The 14,324-nt window shown below is 55.1% G+C and overlaps 1 protein-coding gene across 2 annotated transcripts; it reads right to left on the reverse strand.

The window, feature by feature from the left end:
- Positions 1-112: 112 nt before the first annotated feature.
- On the reverse strand, positions 113-7,289 carry Lrrc8e (leucine rich repeat containing 8 VRAC subunit E). 2 transcript variants are annotated; one of them, XM_076850060.2, is made up of 3 exons: positions 7,217-7,289; positions 4,055-4,197; positions 113-3,311 (listed from the first exon to the last, which is right to left on the reverse strand). In XM_076850060.2, the coding sequence occupies exons 2-3, from the start codon at positions 4,190-4,192 to the stop codon at positions 1,062-1,064; spliced, it is 2,388 nt and encodes a 795-aa protein (XP_076706175.2). In that variant the 5' UTR covers positions 4,193-4,197; positions 7,217-7,289; the 3' UTR covers positions 113-1,061. The 2 variants fall into 2 exon arrangements, with proteins under 2 accessions (XP_076706175.2, XP_076706185.2); XM_076850070.2 differs by having other exon boundaries at positions 7,176-7,248.
- Between the last annotated feature and the right edge of the window lie 7,035 nt (positions 7,290-14,324).

Consider the following 14,324-nt stretch of genomic DNA (forward strand, 5'->3'; position numbering starts at 1 on the left):
CCTTTTTAAATCTGCCTCCTTTGGTCGCTGCCCACCTCGCCTGATCTGACATAGACAATAACAGGAGTGTACATAAAAGATCAGAATCATGATTATTTATTAAGCACCCAAAGGTACATGTCCCCCCACCCAGGGAACATCCAAAAAACAAAGCCCTTGCCTGTCCTCAGAAGAATGTAGACTCCACAGCAGGCGTTGGCCAACCTTAGGAAGTCCATGAATAGTCCTCTGGGAGAACTGTCAACTGCCTGAGGTGGCTTGCAGAGTTTTGCATGTGCGTGACAAGAGCGTTTTTTTCCTAAGGAAGGAGGTGCCCAGCTTTCACTGGGTTCTCAAAGGGCCAGAATCTAAAAGTGGCACAGAATCTAGACATTCAGGTAGCTATTCTTTAGGTTAGTATTTCCATCATAGAGGCTTAGGACTACCTGCATCGTAATTACCTAGCATGCTTATTTATTAGCAGGTCCCTAGCCCCCACCCAAGCTCCTGAATGAGTCTTTCAAGGGTGGGGCCTGAGATGTTCTGTTTTGTCCTAGCCCCTCAGTTGATTTTGGCACATAGCCAGATAGGAGGACGATTGTTCTTGGTACACATGTCTGTAGCAAAGGACTCATAAATAAAGACTTAGCATCAAAGTTGGGGTGGAGGTTGGGGAACTGGTTCCTTGTGTCTGTGTCCTCTCCTTGGGAGAGAACCCCAGATGTAAGCTGCTTGTTGGTGGTGGGAGGGTTGGAAATCCCATCAGGATGTGTCCCCACTCCCATATATGACACTAATTGAGCTGGAATGTCCAGAGGGAGGGCATGCCAACCAGCCAAAGACACAGGTGTGGCTTTTGTCTGAGAATTCTTGAGTTAATCCTTCTGTATGGGGTTCCACCCCAAATCCACAACTTCCTGTGTCTCTCTAGACAAACCAGTCCCAGGATCTTTCCTGGACCCCACAAAGCTGACATGTCTGCCTCTCCTCTCCTGGCTGGACCCAGTGGCCCTTTCTCATGGAAGACACTGCTGGGGCAGAAGCATCCAAAGGCCTCTACCTCCACCTTCTCCACCCTGTCTTCATTCCTCCTCCATCCTCTCCCGCACCTCTGCAGGAAGACCCTCATAAAGGGTATCCTCCACCAGCAGTCCCGCCTTCTTGAGTCCCATGCAGCTGCCGAGTTCTTCTGGCAGTGTCTCCAAACGGTTGCCCTTGAGCTCCAGGCGGCTGAGGGCCCTGAGGGCAGCAATGTGGGGTGAGAGGTGGCTCAGGTGGTTGTAACCCAGAAGCAATGTCCGAAGCTTTCGGCAGAAGAACAGCTCCTCTGGCAAGGCTTCGAGGGCATTGTAGGAGAGAGCCAGGTGCTGCAGGTTCTGGAGGAGACCCACCTCGGGTGGCAGGGAACGCAGCCCATTGTGGGACACATCCAGCAACCGGAGGCCAAAGCACAGGCCGAGCTGAGTCGGCAGGGTCTCGAGCTTATTGTGGCTGAGATAGAGCTGCTCAAGGCTCCTGAGCTTCCGCACATGCTCGGGGATATAGGCAATCTGGTTGTGCCACAGCCTGAGTGTGACCAGCTTCCGACAGTGCTGGAAGCTAAGGATCTCCTCGATGGACCGCAGATGGTTGTCTTTGAGGTCCAGCTCCTGCAGCGCACCTAGGCTGAAGATGGCATGGGGGATGCGCTCCAGCCCGCAGGCCACCAGCTCCAGCTCCCGCAGTACCACCAGCTTCTTGAGGCTGTTGAGGGCAAGCAAGCGGGCCCCGTCATTGTGCAGACTGAGCCGCTGCAGGTGCCCTGCCACATCAGTCACGCTGGCTGGCACCTTCCCGGCATTGCTGCGTAGGGACAATACTTTGAGCTGCTTCAGCTCCCGGAGGCTCTCAAGGGTGGCAGCCCGAGCCAGCTCTGGAGGAAACAGTCCCTCTAGGTGTAGCTCCTCCAAGCCACGCAGCCCGAACACCCAAAGGGGCACTTCGCGGAGCTCTTCGCATTTGACGCGGATCACCTTCAGGCGGTCCCGCAGAAAGATCTGTGAGGAGAAGGGCAGCTGGGCAGGTGAGTGGAGTAAGCTGAGCTCCTGAAGGTGAACCAGCTGCGAGAGGCCCGGGGGGAAGGTGATATCACAGATGGCCTCCAGCCGGAGCGCCTCCACCTCACTGAGCTCAAAGACAGTGTCCGGCAGTCCCGGGAGCATGCAGAGGGCCAACTCCAGCCGGCCGCACGCATTGCGCTGCAGCTTCTGCCGAAGCTTCTCAGGTGTCCACTCATGGTTGAGGTTGAGTTGCTTCAGGCGGCTTTCACTGACCTCTGAGAGGAAGACAGCGAAGCGCTTGGAGTAGAGCGAGTCATACTGGTCTATGAGGTGCAGCATGAAGGCAAAGTCGTTCTTGACATCAGGGATGTCGTTCATGCCTGTCTCTTCCCGCACAGAACGGAAGGAGTACTCCTTGAGGGGCCGGTGGAACAGCCAATAGAGGGTGTAGAGGCAGGTGATGCCATAGACACATACGAAGGAGATGTAACAGAAGGCCAGCTTGGAGAAGAGGTGGGCCTTGGTGTGGTTGCAGCAGAAGCTGGCATACCCGGTGACTTCTGAGGTCTCCACCTGACAGGCCACCAGAAAACTGATCTTCTCCACATAAACCAGGTTGTAAACCAGGATGGCTAAGAACTTGCAGACTTTGAGCACCATCTGCCGGATGTACATGGTGTAGAGGATGTCACCCTCTTCCACGTGCACTCGGAATTTCTTGACCTTCTCAAACAGGGCTTTTGCCTGTTCGCCCTCCTTTTTGTCCAGCAGAGTGACGGCAGGAGGTTCAGTCACCACCTTCTCAGGCTCTGCCAGCACCTTTTCCTTCTCTCCCTCACCTGTCTTCCCTGTCCCTGAACCCGCTGTGGTTACCACGATCGCTGCAGCCCGTCCGGCAGCCGGGCCCTTGTGGTTCTCTCCAGAGACCTCAGACAAGGCCCGTGTGGTCCACGGTGAATCAAAACACTTGCCCAGGATGGAGATGAAGTGTTCGATCTTGGAGCTGGTGCCAGGAAACTTGAACCAAAAGCTGGTGCAGACCATGAAGATGAGTGTGTGGATGACTACCAGGTAGGGAAAGTACTTGGCATACCAGTGGAGGGCGGTCTCGTAGCACAGCTGGTTAATGAAGCTGTACTGCTGCAGGTCCAGGTTGTTCTTGAGGCCGCTGAGCTGCCGGAGACCTCCCATCTGCTCAGAGACCCCCCGAGGCAATAGTTGCCGGCACGGAGCCTCTGATAGGTTCTCCCGGGGTTCATGACTGGGCAGACAGATGATCTTGTCCTGTGTCACCTGAGAATGAGGAGGTGGCAAAGCAGAGTGTTGGGATCATGAAGCAGGGGGCAGGGGACAGAAGCAGGCTGAAGGTGAGAGACCCTGGTCCTAGACCCTTGCCAACTGGCTGACTGTGGGGGGCGGGTGCTAAACCTCCACATCAGTCCTTGTCTGAAAAAAAGGAGTTGGGTTGGATTGTGTCCCTCCCCTCAAAAAGATGTTGAAGTCCTCAACCTCCAACCCTCTGTGAATGTGGCCTTCTTTGGAAAAGGGTCTTTGCAGAAGTAATCAAGATGAGGCCGTGAGAGCGAACCCTAATCCAGTAGGACCGTGTCCTTATAGAAAGGGGACATTTGGACATGGACACAAGGAGAATGCCACAAGATTTCGGGGCTGCCAGAGCCTAGGAGAAAGATCGGCACAGATTCTCCCTCACTGTCCTTGGAGGAACCCCACTGCCTCAGCACCTTGATCTCCGCTGCCCTCTAGAACTAACTGCACCGTAGTAAGTTTCTGGTGTTTAAGCTACTCGCTCTGTGCTACTCGATGTCAGCAGTCTTACCAAAGTCAGCAACCGCAGTTCTTTCTAGATTCCGGGGATAGACAGAGTGTTGTGAAAGCAGGGAACACCACAGGAGGACTCAGAGGCCACCCCCCGTGGTGGAGGGGAGGGAAGGGGCCAGAATCGGTCTGCAGGCGGGCAAGGGCTTGCCAGGAAGGCTTCTAGTGCGGCCTGGCCCCTCGATGGCCCGGTCCTTTACCTGGAGGGTACAGCCAAAGACCCCAATCATGAGCATCGCCACGGTGAGGTACTCGGCCAGCACGTCCCACCAGGGTTTGAGCACCTTGAATGCTGGCTGCTGTTCCGTAAATTGCTTGAACTCGGCCACGGGGATCATCTTGCCTACAGCAAACAGGGAGACAGGTGTAGAGAGATCATGAGGAAGGGGTGCCTTCCTGGCAGGGGGGCAGACACAGCCTGTGCTCCCTGACAGGAGCCATGTGCCCAGCTTCTCCTCTTAGGCTCCGCCCTGCCAGACCCCACCTCCTTCCCAGAGCCAGGGCACCAGATCTTGCTGTTTCTCCTGCCCTGATCTGACTCTGTCTGCCCCCTCAGAGCTCAATAGGGACAGTCCACAGGGTTCCTGTCCCCCGGCCTTCCCATGTGGCCTTCTCCCAAACCCAGCATGCCCCTCCCACCCTTGATGCTGGAAGCCCCAAAACACCCACTTGGGGCTGCCTGACTCCAGCCTAGAATCTCACTGCCACCGGGCAGGAGAGTGCCCCACAGCTCAGGACTTCCGGGGTGTAGGTCCCCCACCCCCTCCAGGGGTGCTCCTGGGCACCACCTCCAACCTCTAACCTGAAAAGCCGGCTGGTAGCCTGGCTGGAACCTGGCTGGAACCTGGCTCTGCTCTGGTTACCAGGGCCCCGGGGTTAGGGAGTGGCCCAGCCAAGGTAGTCAGCCCTGGGGGTGGTGCGTGACAGAGACACCAGAGTTTCTAAGGGGGCTGTACCCAGCACCTGAGGTACAAACTAGAGACTGGGCTCTGTGAGGGAGGGGAGTGTTGGCTTGGCCAAGGGTGGAGGACCACAAGTGGAATGCCCCTGGGTGACACCTACAACTGGCAGGGAGCTGCGCTGCCAGGCTCCTGGCTTCCGGCCCACTCCTCTGTCCCTGGCTTCCTTTTTGACCAAGGTATCATTACTGCAATACAGTCTGGCCAGCCCAAGTCACAGACGGGGGCGAGGGGCACAAAGCTGGGACGTCACCCTCTGAGGCAGGCAGCCACTTGCCACGGCTGGGGGGGAGGAAAGAGCAGGGGTCCGAAGGCAGCTCACCCTTGCCAGCATCGGAGCTTACCCATCTCCATCACCTCTCTCTTAAGCAGGCTTCTAAGAGTCTCCTGTCCCCATCCTGTCACTGGGCACAGGCTGGATTAGGTAGAGAAGGGAAGCCCTGGCTCTTGTTTCATCTCTCAGCCAACTGTGCTCATATCTCTGTCTCCCTTTTTAGTCCCCATGTCCCCCCCCCAAAGGTTTTGTAATGACTTCTGAGTGATAAAGTCAGGGTGGGGATGATGACACAGAATGCAGGTTTGCCCACCAGCCTGAGAGCTGGCAGTCCCTCACCACGACTCCCTTCATTTCCTCTGAGGCTCCCACCTTCATGTGGGGGATCTGCTGGCAAGGAGGTGCCCAGGGTCTTCCCGCACATGATGGACACTTGTGTCCGCCCCATTCACCCAGAGTGCAGGGTCCTCTCCAGTGGCCCATCCCCCACGCTCACTAACACTCCCAGGCCGACACCAAGAGCCAAGGAAGAATATTTCCAACCTTCATCAGTAGCATCGAATCCAGAGAAAAGCCCAAGCAGCTCAGCAACCCCAGGGGATGACTGTACATGGTAGCCACCAAAAGGGACACCTGGGGACATTTTGGAGCACACACATTTGTGTATGAGGGAAGACCCAGAACCAGGGAGCTATAATGTCTGTGTTGAGTTTCAGCCACTCGCCCAGGGTGGCCTTTGAGGAATGCTGTTTCGTTGCTGGGGACAGTGGCAGCAATGCCACCCACATACGCTGGTAGGAACCAACTCCTTGTCCTGGTCACCATTCAGGACCCATCTCACGTTGATGTAAATTTCACCCCCTGCCTGCCCACCCTCCTGGGTGTACAACCACAGGCAAAAAGACAGAAACCCTCAGGGTCCCCTTGGACTTCTCAGTGACTCCAGGGGAGGTGGATGAATCGGAGGCGGATGCAGGGGATTATCATTATCCGTCTCCATGACTCAAACCTGTTGGTCCCAAACCTGCCATTAAATTTCCGCAGACACAAGGGTGCCCCCCCCCCCCCGCCATGTCTGAGCAGAGCTGGTGGCAGAGCCCAGAAAGAGGGGCTGATGGAACTGGGGTAGGGGCAGAAAAAAATGGCAATGGGGACCACACTCAATGTGTGCCATCAGATGTTCTCAGTGCGTCATTTCTCCCAACTTGGAGAGCTTGGGTGCTGGGCTCTTGTTTTCCAGACTTGGAGGAGAGATGTGACTTGTCAAGGTTTCCATCCCAGTCCCCTCACCTGTCTGCTTGACGGCCCTCAATGCTCTGTCTCAGGAAGGCACCTCCCACAGTGAAAAGGCATCTCCACAAAAAGAACCCTGAGGGGTGTTCCAGAGGGCCAGGATGGGGGGGTCTCAGCATCTTGGACCGCCAGGCCCCTCACCTGGGCCTCACTCCTGCTCCCTGTCTCTGGGCCCCTCAGGCCTCTTGCCTCCTCATGATGTGGTGGTTAGTTGCTGGAGCAGAGGTGGGGGGTGGCGGGAGGCAGACCCCTCCTCACCCACAGCCAGGAAGAAACAGCAGGCTTTCAGCCTTGAAGAGCACAAAGTTCAACTCCTGCTTTTTTCACAAGGGGAACTTGAGGTGGGGGAATGGGGGAGCATAGCCCACTTAGCAGATCTCTGGCCAGCCTGTGGACTCAGCCCACCAGCACAGTTTCCAAGCTTCCCTTGCAGGAACTTGGGGTCTGGGGAGTGTTGAAGTTCAAAAATCTCAGAAAGCAGCTGGTGCGGACCCCCAGTGAAAAGGCTCTGGGGCTTTGAGAAACTCGCTGGGACAAGTTGTCTGACCTCTCAGTCACCAGCCCCAGTACAGGATATGGAGATCGCGACCCCCAGGTCCACCCCTGACGGTGGAAGGTGTCCTTACTTGGCTGGGTCTGCCTGGTTCCCAGGACAGGCGACCTTGGGGCCTGCCTCTGTTTGCGCACCCACCCGCCAGCTCCCGGTGTGTCCCGGACGTCCCGCCCGGGCCACAGAGTCTGCAGCACCTGAGCGATCCTCCCTCCGCGGGATTCCAGCTCCAGTCCGACCCCCACCTGGTCATCCCACGCCCGCGGGCGGAGAGCCCCTTACTCACAGCTCCGGGGTGGACGCTGGGCCCAACTCCTGGGTCTCTGGGAGCGGAGCGGCCCGGACTCCCGCAGAGTTCCCGGGCGGGTTCGCCAGGGTGAGTCAGGGCGAGCGGGCGGGCCAGGAGCCGGAGAGCCGCCCCGCCCCGCCCCGCCCCCGGACAGCTCGGCCCGCCTCGCTGGTCCACCCGGCTCTGGGCGCCACACGATCGCCGACAGGCGAGGGGTCGTCATCCTGCTCTGCCCAGGTGGGCACAGAGCCGGCCCCAGCGGAGGGGCTTTAGGAGTCTGCAGTCCAGCCGCAAGGGGGGAAACTGAGGACACGGGACGTCCTGGGCTCTCAAAACTATATTATGGTCGTCTTTCTGGACAGGTGTCAGCAATGGGTGGAAATGTTTCCCCCAACCCTTACTTAAGGCACTGCCAGTTGGCCTCGAAGCCGACCAAGACACAGGTGACCAGAGTCTTCAGATGGAAGATGGCTCCTTTTTGAGGAGCAGGGGAGAGGGGAGGGCTTCCCTCTTCTGTTCTGGCCTTGGGGTAGGAGTTGGGCCTAGCCCAAAGCAGCCAGCCCAGTGGGGGTCCCAGCCTGACAGTCCCTGTGCAGACTTGTGGCCCACCCAGATCCTGAGGGCTGCAGGGAGGGGCCAGAGAACTCTGGTAGCTGGGGATGGAGTTCTAGTCTGGGAACCCCACAAGACTTTGCCTTCCCACCATCACCCTAGCCTTGCCGTCACCTAGTGGGGAGCCTGGCCTGGGGTCACAGAATAGCAAATCAAGCAGACCTCCCTCTTAGACCTGGAGGCGGCCAGGTCTGAACTTTGATCTACTCTTGGTCTTAAAATCCCTTCACAAGGGAAAGCCCATCAGCCCCCTCCCCCATGGAGGAAAAGAAAATGTCTGAGACAGCCTGAGGCATTTAGAGCTAGGATCACCTAATCAAAGGCCCTCTGGGTACTACCGCAGGCAGTCCAGAAACTTCTTGGGTGTTCATTAGATTCTGGTTTTTTTGTTTTGTTTTGTTTTGTTTTTTGGTGCTGGTGATGCAACCCAGGGTCTCACCTGTGCTACTCAAGCCACTCTTCTGCTGAGCTACATCCTAGACCCAGAGTTTCTTTTCTAGACAGACATTAAGTACACAAACAATTGCGGGAATAAGATAGTGCCAGATTCCCACAAATGCTGTAGTTATAACAAATCAGGCTGAATCAGTGGCCCCAGAAAGGAAAAAGTGTTCTGAGGACCTCCTGGAGGCACAGACCTTTCAGAAAGGCTGTCCTTGGGATCCATGCCCCGGAGGTTTGTTTGCAATCTATGCAAATGCTTCTCTCCTTGTGCAAGAATCCTAGTCAGTGGAGTACCAGCCCTAGTCACTTGGCTTTTGCTTCCTGCTGGCCCTTGGAAAGGTGCCTGACACAGCAGGCATTAATAATTGATTGATGGATGTGTGATTAATGGAAGGTTGTCTGGGTTTGATCTCCTCCAACCTCACCTGCGGAGAGGAGGAATTTGATGCAAATAGTTTATCTGGCAGGTGATCCTGGGGATAAAGCAGTAGGGAAATGAGGAAGTGAGACTGGGAGGAGCAAGAAGCCAGTTTATTGTTAATGAGGATAAAAGGCAGGTTAGTGCTGTGGGCAGTCTGAAGTCCACTCTGCTGGGGGAAATCTAGGAGATGATGGAGACACCTCCAGGTTCTTCCACCAAAGACGTGAGGGAATTGGAAGTATCTAGCCACCAGCCCATCTGTCATTGAGAGCTGTTCTGGAGAAGGGGAATGGAAGGGCGGCTCTCTGGCCCTTTGGCCCTCCCTGGGCGTGGGCACTGAGAGTGCTCAGGGACACTGATAGGACTGCAGGGGACCTGCTGCAGTTGCAGATGTCTGAATGGAATGGCTGGGCTGTAGCTCAAATCCTGAAAATGCCTTCCAAGTGTTCTATGGGAAGCTCCCACTTCGCAATCCCATTCCTATGGCAACTTACCTAATGGTAATATCCAGCTTTTAAAAAATTGGTAAAATACACATAACGTGAAATTTACCATCTCCAGTTTCTAAGTGCACAGCTCAGGGGCATTGGAGACATTTATATTCTTGTGCATCCGTCCCCACCATCCATTGCCAGACTCTTGTTCATTTTGAAATTAACTCTCCCTCCCCCTCCCTGAGCCTTCACACCCGCCATTCTACTTTTTGTTTCTATGAATGTGTCTATTTTAGGGACCTCATAGAAGTGGAATCATACAGTATTTGTCCTTTTGTGACCGATTTCACTGAGCACAATGTTCTCAGGGTTCATCCACATTGTAACATGTATCAGAATTTCCATCTTTTAAAAATTTTATTTATTTATTTTTTTATCTCTTCCCCTGTCTCTAGTACTAAATATTTAATCCAGCCACACTTTACTATGGTCCCTTTTTAAAAAAAAACTTTAAATTTTTTTTGGTATGGGGCGGGGTGGGGTGGGGTGGGGGGGATTGAACTCAAGAGTACTCAACCACTGAGCCACACCCCAGCACTATTTTGTATCTTATTTAAAAACAGGGTCTCAACTGAGTTGCTTAGCACCTCACTTTTGCTAAAGCTGGCTTTGAACTCACAATCCTCCTGCCTCAACTTCCTGAGCCACTGGGATTACAGGTGTGTGCCACTGTGCCTGGCAAAAAAACTTTTAGATTTTGAGACAGGGTCTTGTTAAATTGCTGAGGCTGGCCTCAAATTTGTGATCCTCTAGAGTTGGCCTCCCCAAAGCAGCTAGGATTACAGGTGTGCACCATCATGCCTGGCAGAATTTTCTTTAAAACTGAATAAAATCCCATTGTATGGATGGACCACATTCTGATTATTCTGTTTACACTTGGCTATTGTGAATAATGCTGCTATGCTTATGGTGGGGGGTACAATCTCCTTAAATTGTCATTTGCAATTCTTTTGTGTAAGTCCTGGATTGGAATTGCTGTATCATGTGGTATCTATTTAATGTTTTGAAGAACCTCTATACTATCTTCCACAGGGGCTGCACCATTTTACACTCCTACCAAGAGCACACAAAGATTCCAATATTTCCACATTCTCACGAATACTTGTAATTTAATACCCTAAAATTTTGTAAATGTGAATTTCACAGATCTGTTGCTGAGAACAAATTTCCCTTAAATTTAACAGTTTATAACAAGTGTTTATTATTTCACATAATTTCTGAGGTCAGTAACCTGAGAGTGGCTGTACTGGGCGGTTCATTTAACCTCCCCCCCAACCATCCTTAAGCAAGCCATGATTTGCTTTCTGTCACTATAGGTTAGTTTGTATTTTCTAGAATGTTCTATAAATGAAATCATAGAGTGTGTGTGTGTGTGTGTGTGCGTGCGTGTGTGTGTCTTCTTTGTCATGCTTTTCAGATCAGTTACTATTTTCAGTGTGCCAGTATTCTGTGTTGTTGTCTTTGTTTAATTGTTGAGTCCTATTCTCTTGCAGGCGTACTTTAGTTTGTGTTGTTTATCCCCCTGGCTGAGTTGAGACTGGGTCTTCCTATGCTGCCCGGGTTGGCCCAGATCTTCTGAGCTCAAGTGATCCTCCTGTATCAGCCTCCCAGGTAGTTGAGTCTACAGGTACATGCCGCTGCACCTGGCTCCATTTCCCTGTTCGTCGACATTTGGGGAGTGTTTTTATAGGAGAACAGAGTCCAGATCCCAACTGAATACACAGTGGGGTCAATGTAGCCTTGGAGGATCCCCTGCATCTCGGTCAGAAGGCAGGAGATCAGGCCTCTGGCAGGTGGCAGTGACCCAGAAGGGGAGTGCTGTTGGAGATGGGTGAATAGGCAGGCAGGGGAGCCAAGCTGCTGTCATGCCACAAGTGGCTGACACAGGTGACAATCAGGAGACCTGGGGAGGGGGTAAGGCCTAGAATGATCCAATCAGGAGGATAAGGCAAGGTATTTAATTCTACCCCCCCCACCCCCGCCCCATACTGGGAATGGAACTCAGAGGGGCTTAGTCACTGAGCCACATCCCCAGCTCTTTTTTATATTTTATTTAGAGACAGAGTCTCAGTGAGTTGCAAGTGCCTTGCTAAGTTGCTGAGGCTGGCTTTGAACTCGGGATCTTCCTATCTCAGCCTCCTGAGTCGCTGAAATTACAGGCATGCGCCACCACACCCGGCTAAGGGCATTCAGTTCTGAGCTTGCCATCTTTCTCTTTCTTCCATCTTTGGAAATTCAGATGGGCACCAAGCTTGAATGGAGAAAGCTCAGTCTCCTACTTCTAGCCACACCCTCATCAAGAAGCCCTCTGAGTTCCAGAAGATGGATTGTTCATGTCTCTGTGCATGCGTGCATACCCGTGTGCAGCGGTGCATGTGTGAGCATGCATGTGTGCACTTGTGACAGGGAGCTGATTCTTTGGGATGGGGTGAAGAGGGGCTGTGAGCCGGGAGGCAGGAGGCACCAAGGCAGAAAGCACAACATGGAGAGAGAACTTGGCTGATAGAGGTGACAAAGCCTCAGATACAAGGGGAGGTTCATCAGGAGGTCAGCACAGGGCAGCTGAGAATGGCCATTGCCTGCTTTAGTCTACACCCCCTTGATCAGAGAAAAATTCTGAGATATCCTCAATTTAATTGTAAGGGCCAGAGAGTGGAGGAGGAGGAGAGATAAGGGAGTTAGTAAGTTAACAGTGGTCCCCAAACAACAAAACCATGTTCCTGAATGTAGGTTGAAACCTTGGCAAATCCCATTGCCACCCCTGGACACCACTTGCATCATGCTTACTATTCCGACCATTCTAGAAGCAGCAAGACTTTTCCCTTGTGGACTGACTTCCTATCGGAAAACTCTGCATGATTTTGTTACCCTGTTCCTTTTATCTATAGCCATGAAAGTTCAGTGAAACAATTCATGCCTGCCTTCCCCAAATTTTTGTAATAAAAATGCTTTTATCTCTAGGTCCAGTGGACATACTGCCGACTTCTATCCAGCTCTGCTTCTGAAAGTTATGGGAATTTGTTCCAGGACCTTGTCCTTTTTCTGTCTAGCAACTGTAATGGCTCAAGAATCCTTTTATTTCGGAGGCCACTAGACCTCCAGAGTTTTGGTTGAACACCCTTCATGTCAATCTCCGCTGAGGCCCCTGTGCTGTCAGGTGAAGATATCTGAAAGGACACTCCCACTTACTCAAGCTAGATTCAGGCAGTGGAAAAGATGTCCTCAGATCCTTCATGCACTTGTTTTGATACCACCCAGCCCCTGGTAGTCTGTCTCCCCAAAGCCCAAATCTGGCGAGAAGCCTTCGCTGCTGTGACCTAGAGTTGGGAGGGTGTAGAAATGGAAGAGCTCTGCCCTACAGAAGACTGGGTCACCATACTGTCACCATACCATACTCTCACCATACTGTTTTTCTTGTCTATTTCCCATCCTTCCCTTCTTCCTCTTCCTGGGGTCTGCCTAGCATCCTCTAGTTTCCCAGGGCTGTGGTCTCCTAGCAACAAGACCTATCCCACCTTAGCTAAGGGCTTTCATAGGGTCTGAGAAAAGCCTTGGGGTAGATTCCCCCAGACACCCCTGGGCGGCCAGGCTTCCACAGTCACGAAGGCCACGACAGGGACCAGGGACACAGTGACTGGATTGGTGGGTGGGCCAGAGGCGCGGTGGTCCCGCCCCCTTGTTGCCACGGCTCGGCCTATCCGCGTCCAGGCGGGCCTTGGTCTCCAGGTGGTCGGGGTGCTGGTCGGAGCAGGTGCGTGAGTGCATGTGGGGAGGACTGGGGGTCCCCAAGTGATTTCCCCGCCGAGTCCCTCTCGTTGAGTCTTTGGGGTCTTTAGGCGGAGTCGCGGAAACAGGCCTCCCTCTGACCAACGAGAGGCGGCCCCTTCCTCCGACGCGAGCCTCTCCCCACCCCTCGGCGCGCTCCCGGGTTTGGATCCAGCGCGCGCGCCGGGGCTCCCCGCCCGCGGCCGAGGGGCGGGGCCCGCCAGGCTCCCCCGGCGCCGCCGCCTGCAGCCCCCTCCGCTGGCCTTCCCGCCGCTCGCGGTGCTCCGGCCCCGCCCCACCCCAGGCGACCCTCGGTGGAGCGGCGGGAGGCCGGAGCCGGAGGTGAGCGAGCCGCGAGCAGGTGGAAGGGCCGGGCGCGGGCCGGGGCCGGGCTGGGGGAGGGGGCGGGCCCGGGACGCGGCTCTTTGTCTCCGGTAGCCAGTTCGCGGGGCCGAGGGGCCGCTCTGTCTCGTGGCAGGTGCTGGCATCCCTTAGGGAGGATGGGGGATGGCGCTGGGGGACGGTGGGGAGACAGGGGCGTGCGTTCCGGACCCCCGCATCTGGACCCTTTGACTGCCCTCTCTGGCCGAGGCTGATCTTCTGGGTTCCCGTGGGGCGAAGGGTAGGGCGTGGATGTCGATGTGAGGGAGGGGAGGGGGCTGGGGCGGGCTGGGAAAAGGGGTTGGGTGGGACTCGAGCGCTGGAATGAGCAGACCGGCTCGTGAGTGGGTGTGGGTGTGTGGGAAGGAAGGGGAACCAGGCCCCGGCGGAGGTTTGCACACCCATGGGTGGCGATGCTGGGGACAGGGCAGCGAGGTGCCGGGGTCTGGATCCCAACAGGCAACGCAGGGGGTCGGGAGCAGGGATACTGATCCGCCGGTCTCCTCATCAGGTGCGGCATGGACAAGAAGGCCAAGGCCAAGGCAGGGGCTGCCGTGCGAACGCCGGCTTCTCGCCCTCCGGGTCTTGCGACCCCCAGGCCCCCAGGGTCTCCTCGACCTCCTCCCCCCGTAACCGCCGCAGCCCTTCGAGTTTTGGGAGCAACGGGAGCTATGGGAAGAAGGCCCCTGGCGGAACGAGGTGGGGGCGTCAGCGGAGCCGCTGTTCCCGAGGCTGCAGCCCGAGTGGCACCGACTCGGAGCGCTGGAGCAGGTCCGCGGAGCCCAGGTACCCAGCTCCCTCAGTTCTGAGCCCAAACCCCACCTCTTGCTTCTGAGACTCCGTTCTGGGGCACCTCAACTAAAATTTTCTCCCTGCAGCCTCCAGGCCCGCAGCGGCTGGGAGAGGGGAAAGGGCCTCGGCCAAGACCCCAGGCCAGGGCTCTATCTCCAGCCCGGGGCGTGCCAGCGGGACCATCAGGTAACTTGCT

Source organism: Callospermophilus lateralis, chromosome 1 (genome assembly GCF_048772815.1).
Source record: "Callospermophilus lateralis isolate mCalLat2 chromosome 1, mCalLat2.hap1, whole genome shotgun sequence".
Lineage (NCBI taxonomy): Eukaryota > Metazoa > Chordata > Mammalia > Rodentia > Sciuridae > Callospermophilus > Callospermophilus lateralis.

Coding starts and splice junctions, on each gene's coding strand:
- Lrrc8e (XM_076850060.2), bottom strand. CDS start 4,192: ATGATCCCCGTGGCCGAGTTCAAGCAATTTACGGAACAGCAGCCAGCA. Junction 3,312..4,054: donor TCTTTGGCTGTACCCTCCAG/GTAAAGGACCGG, acceptor CCTCATTCTCAG/GTGACACAGGACAAGATCAT.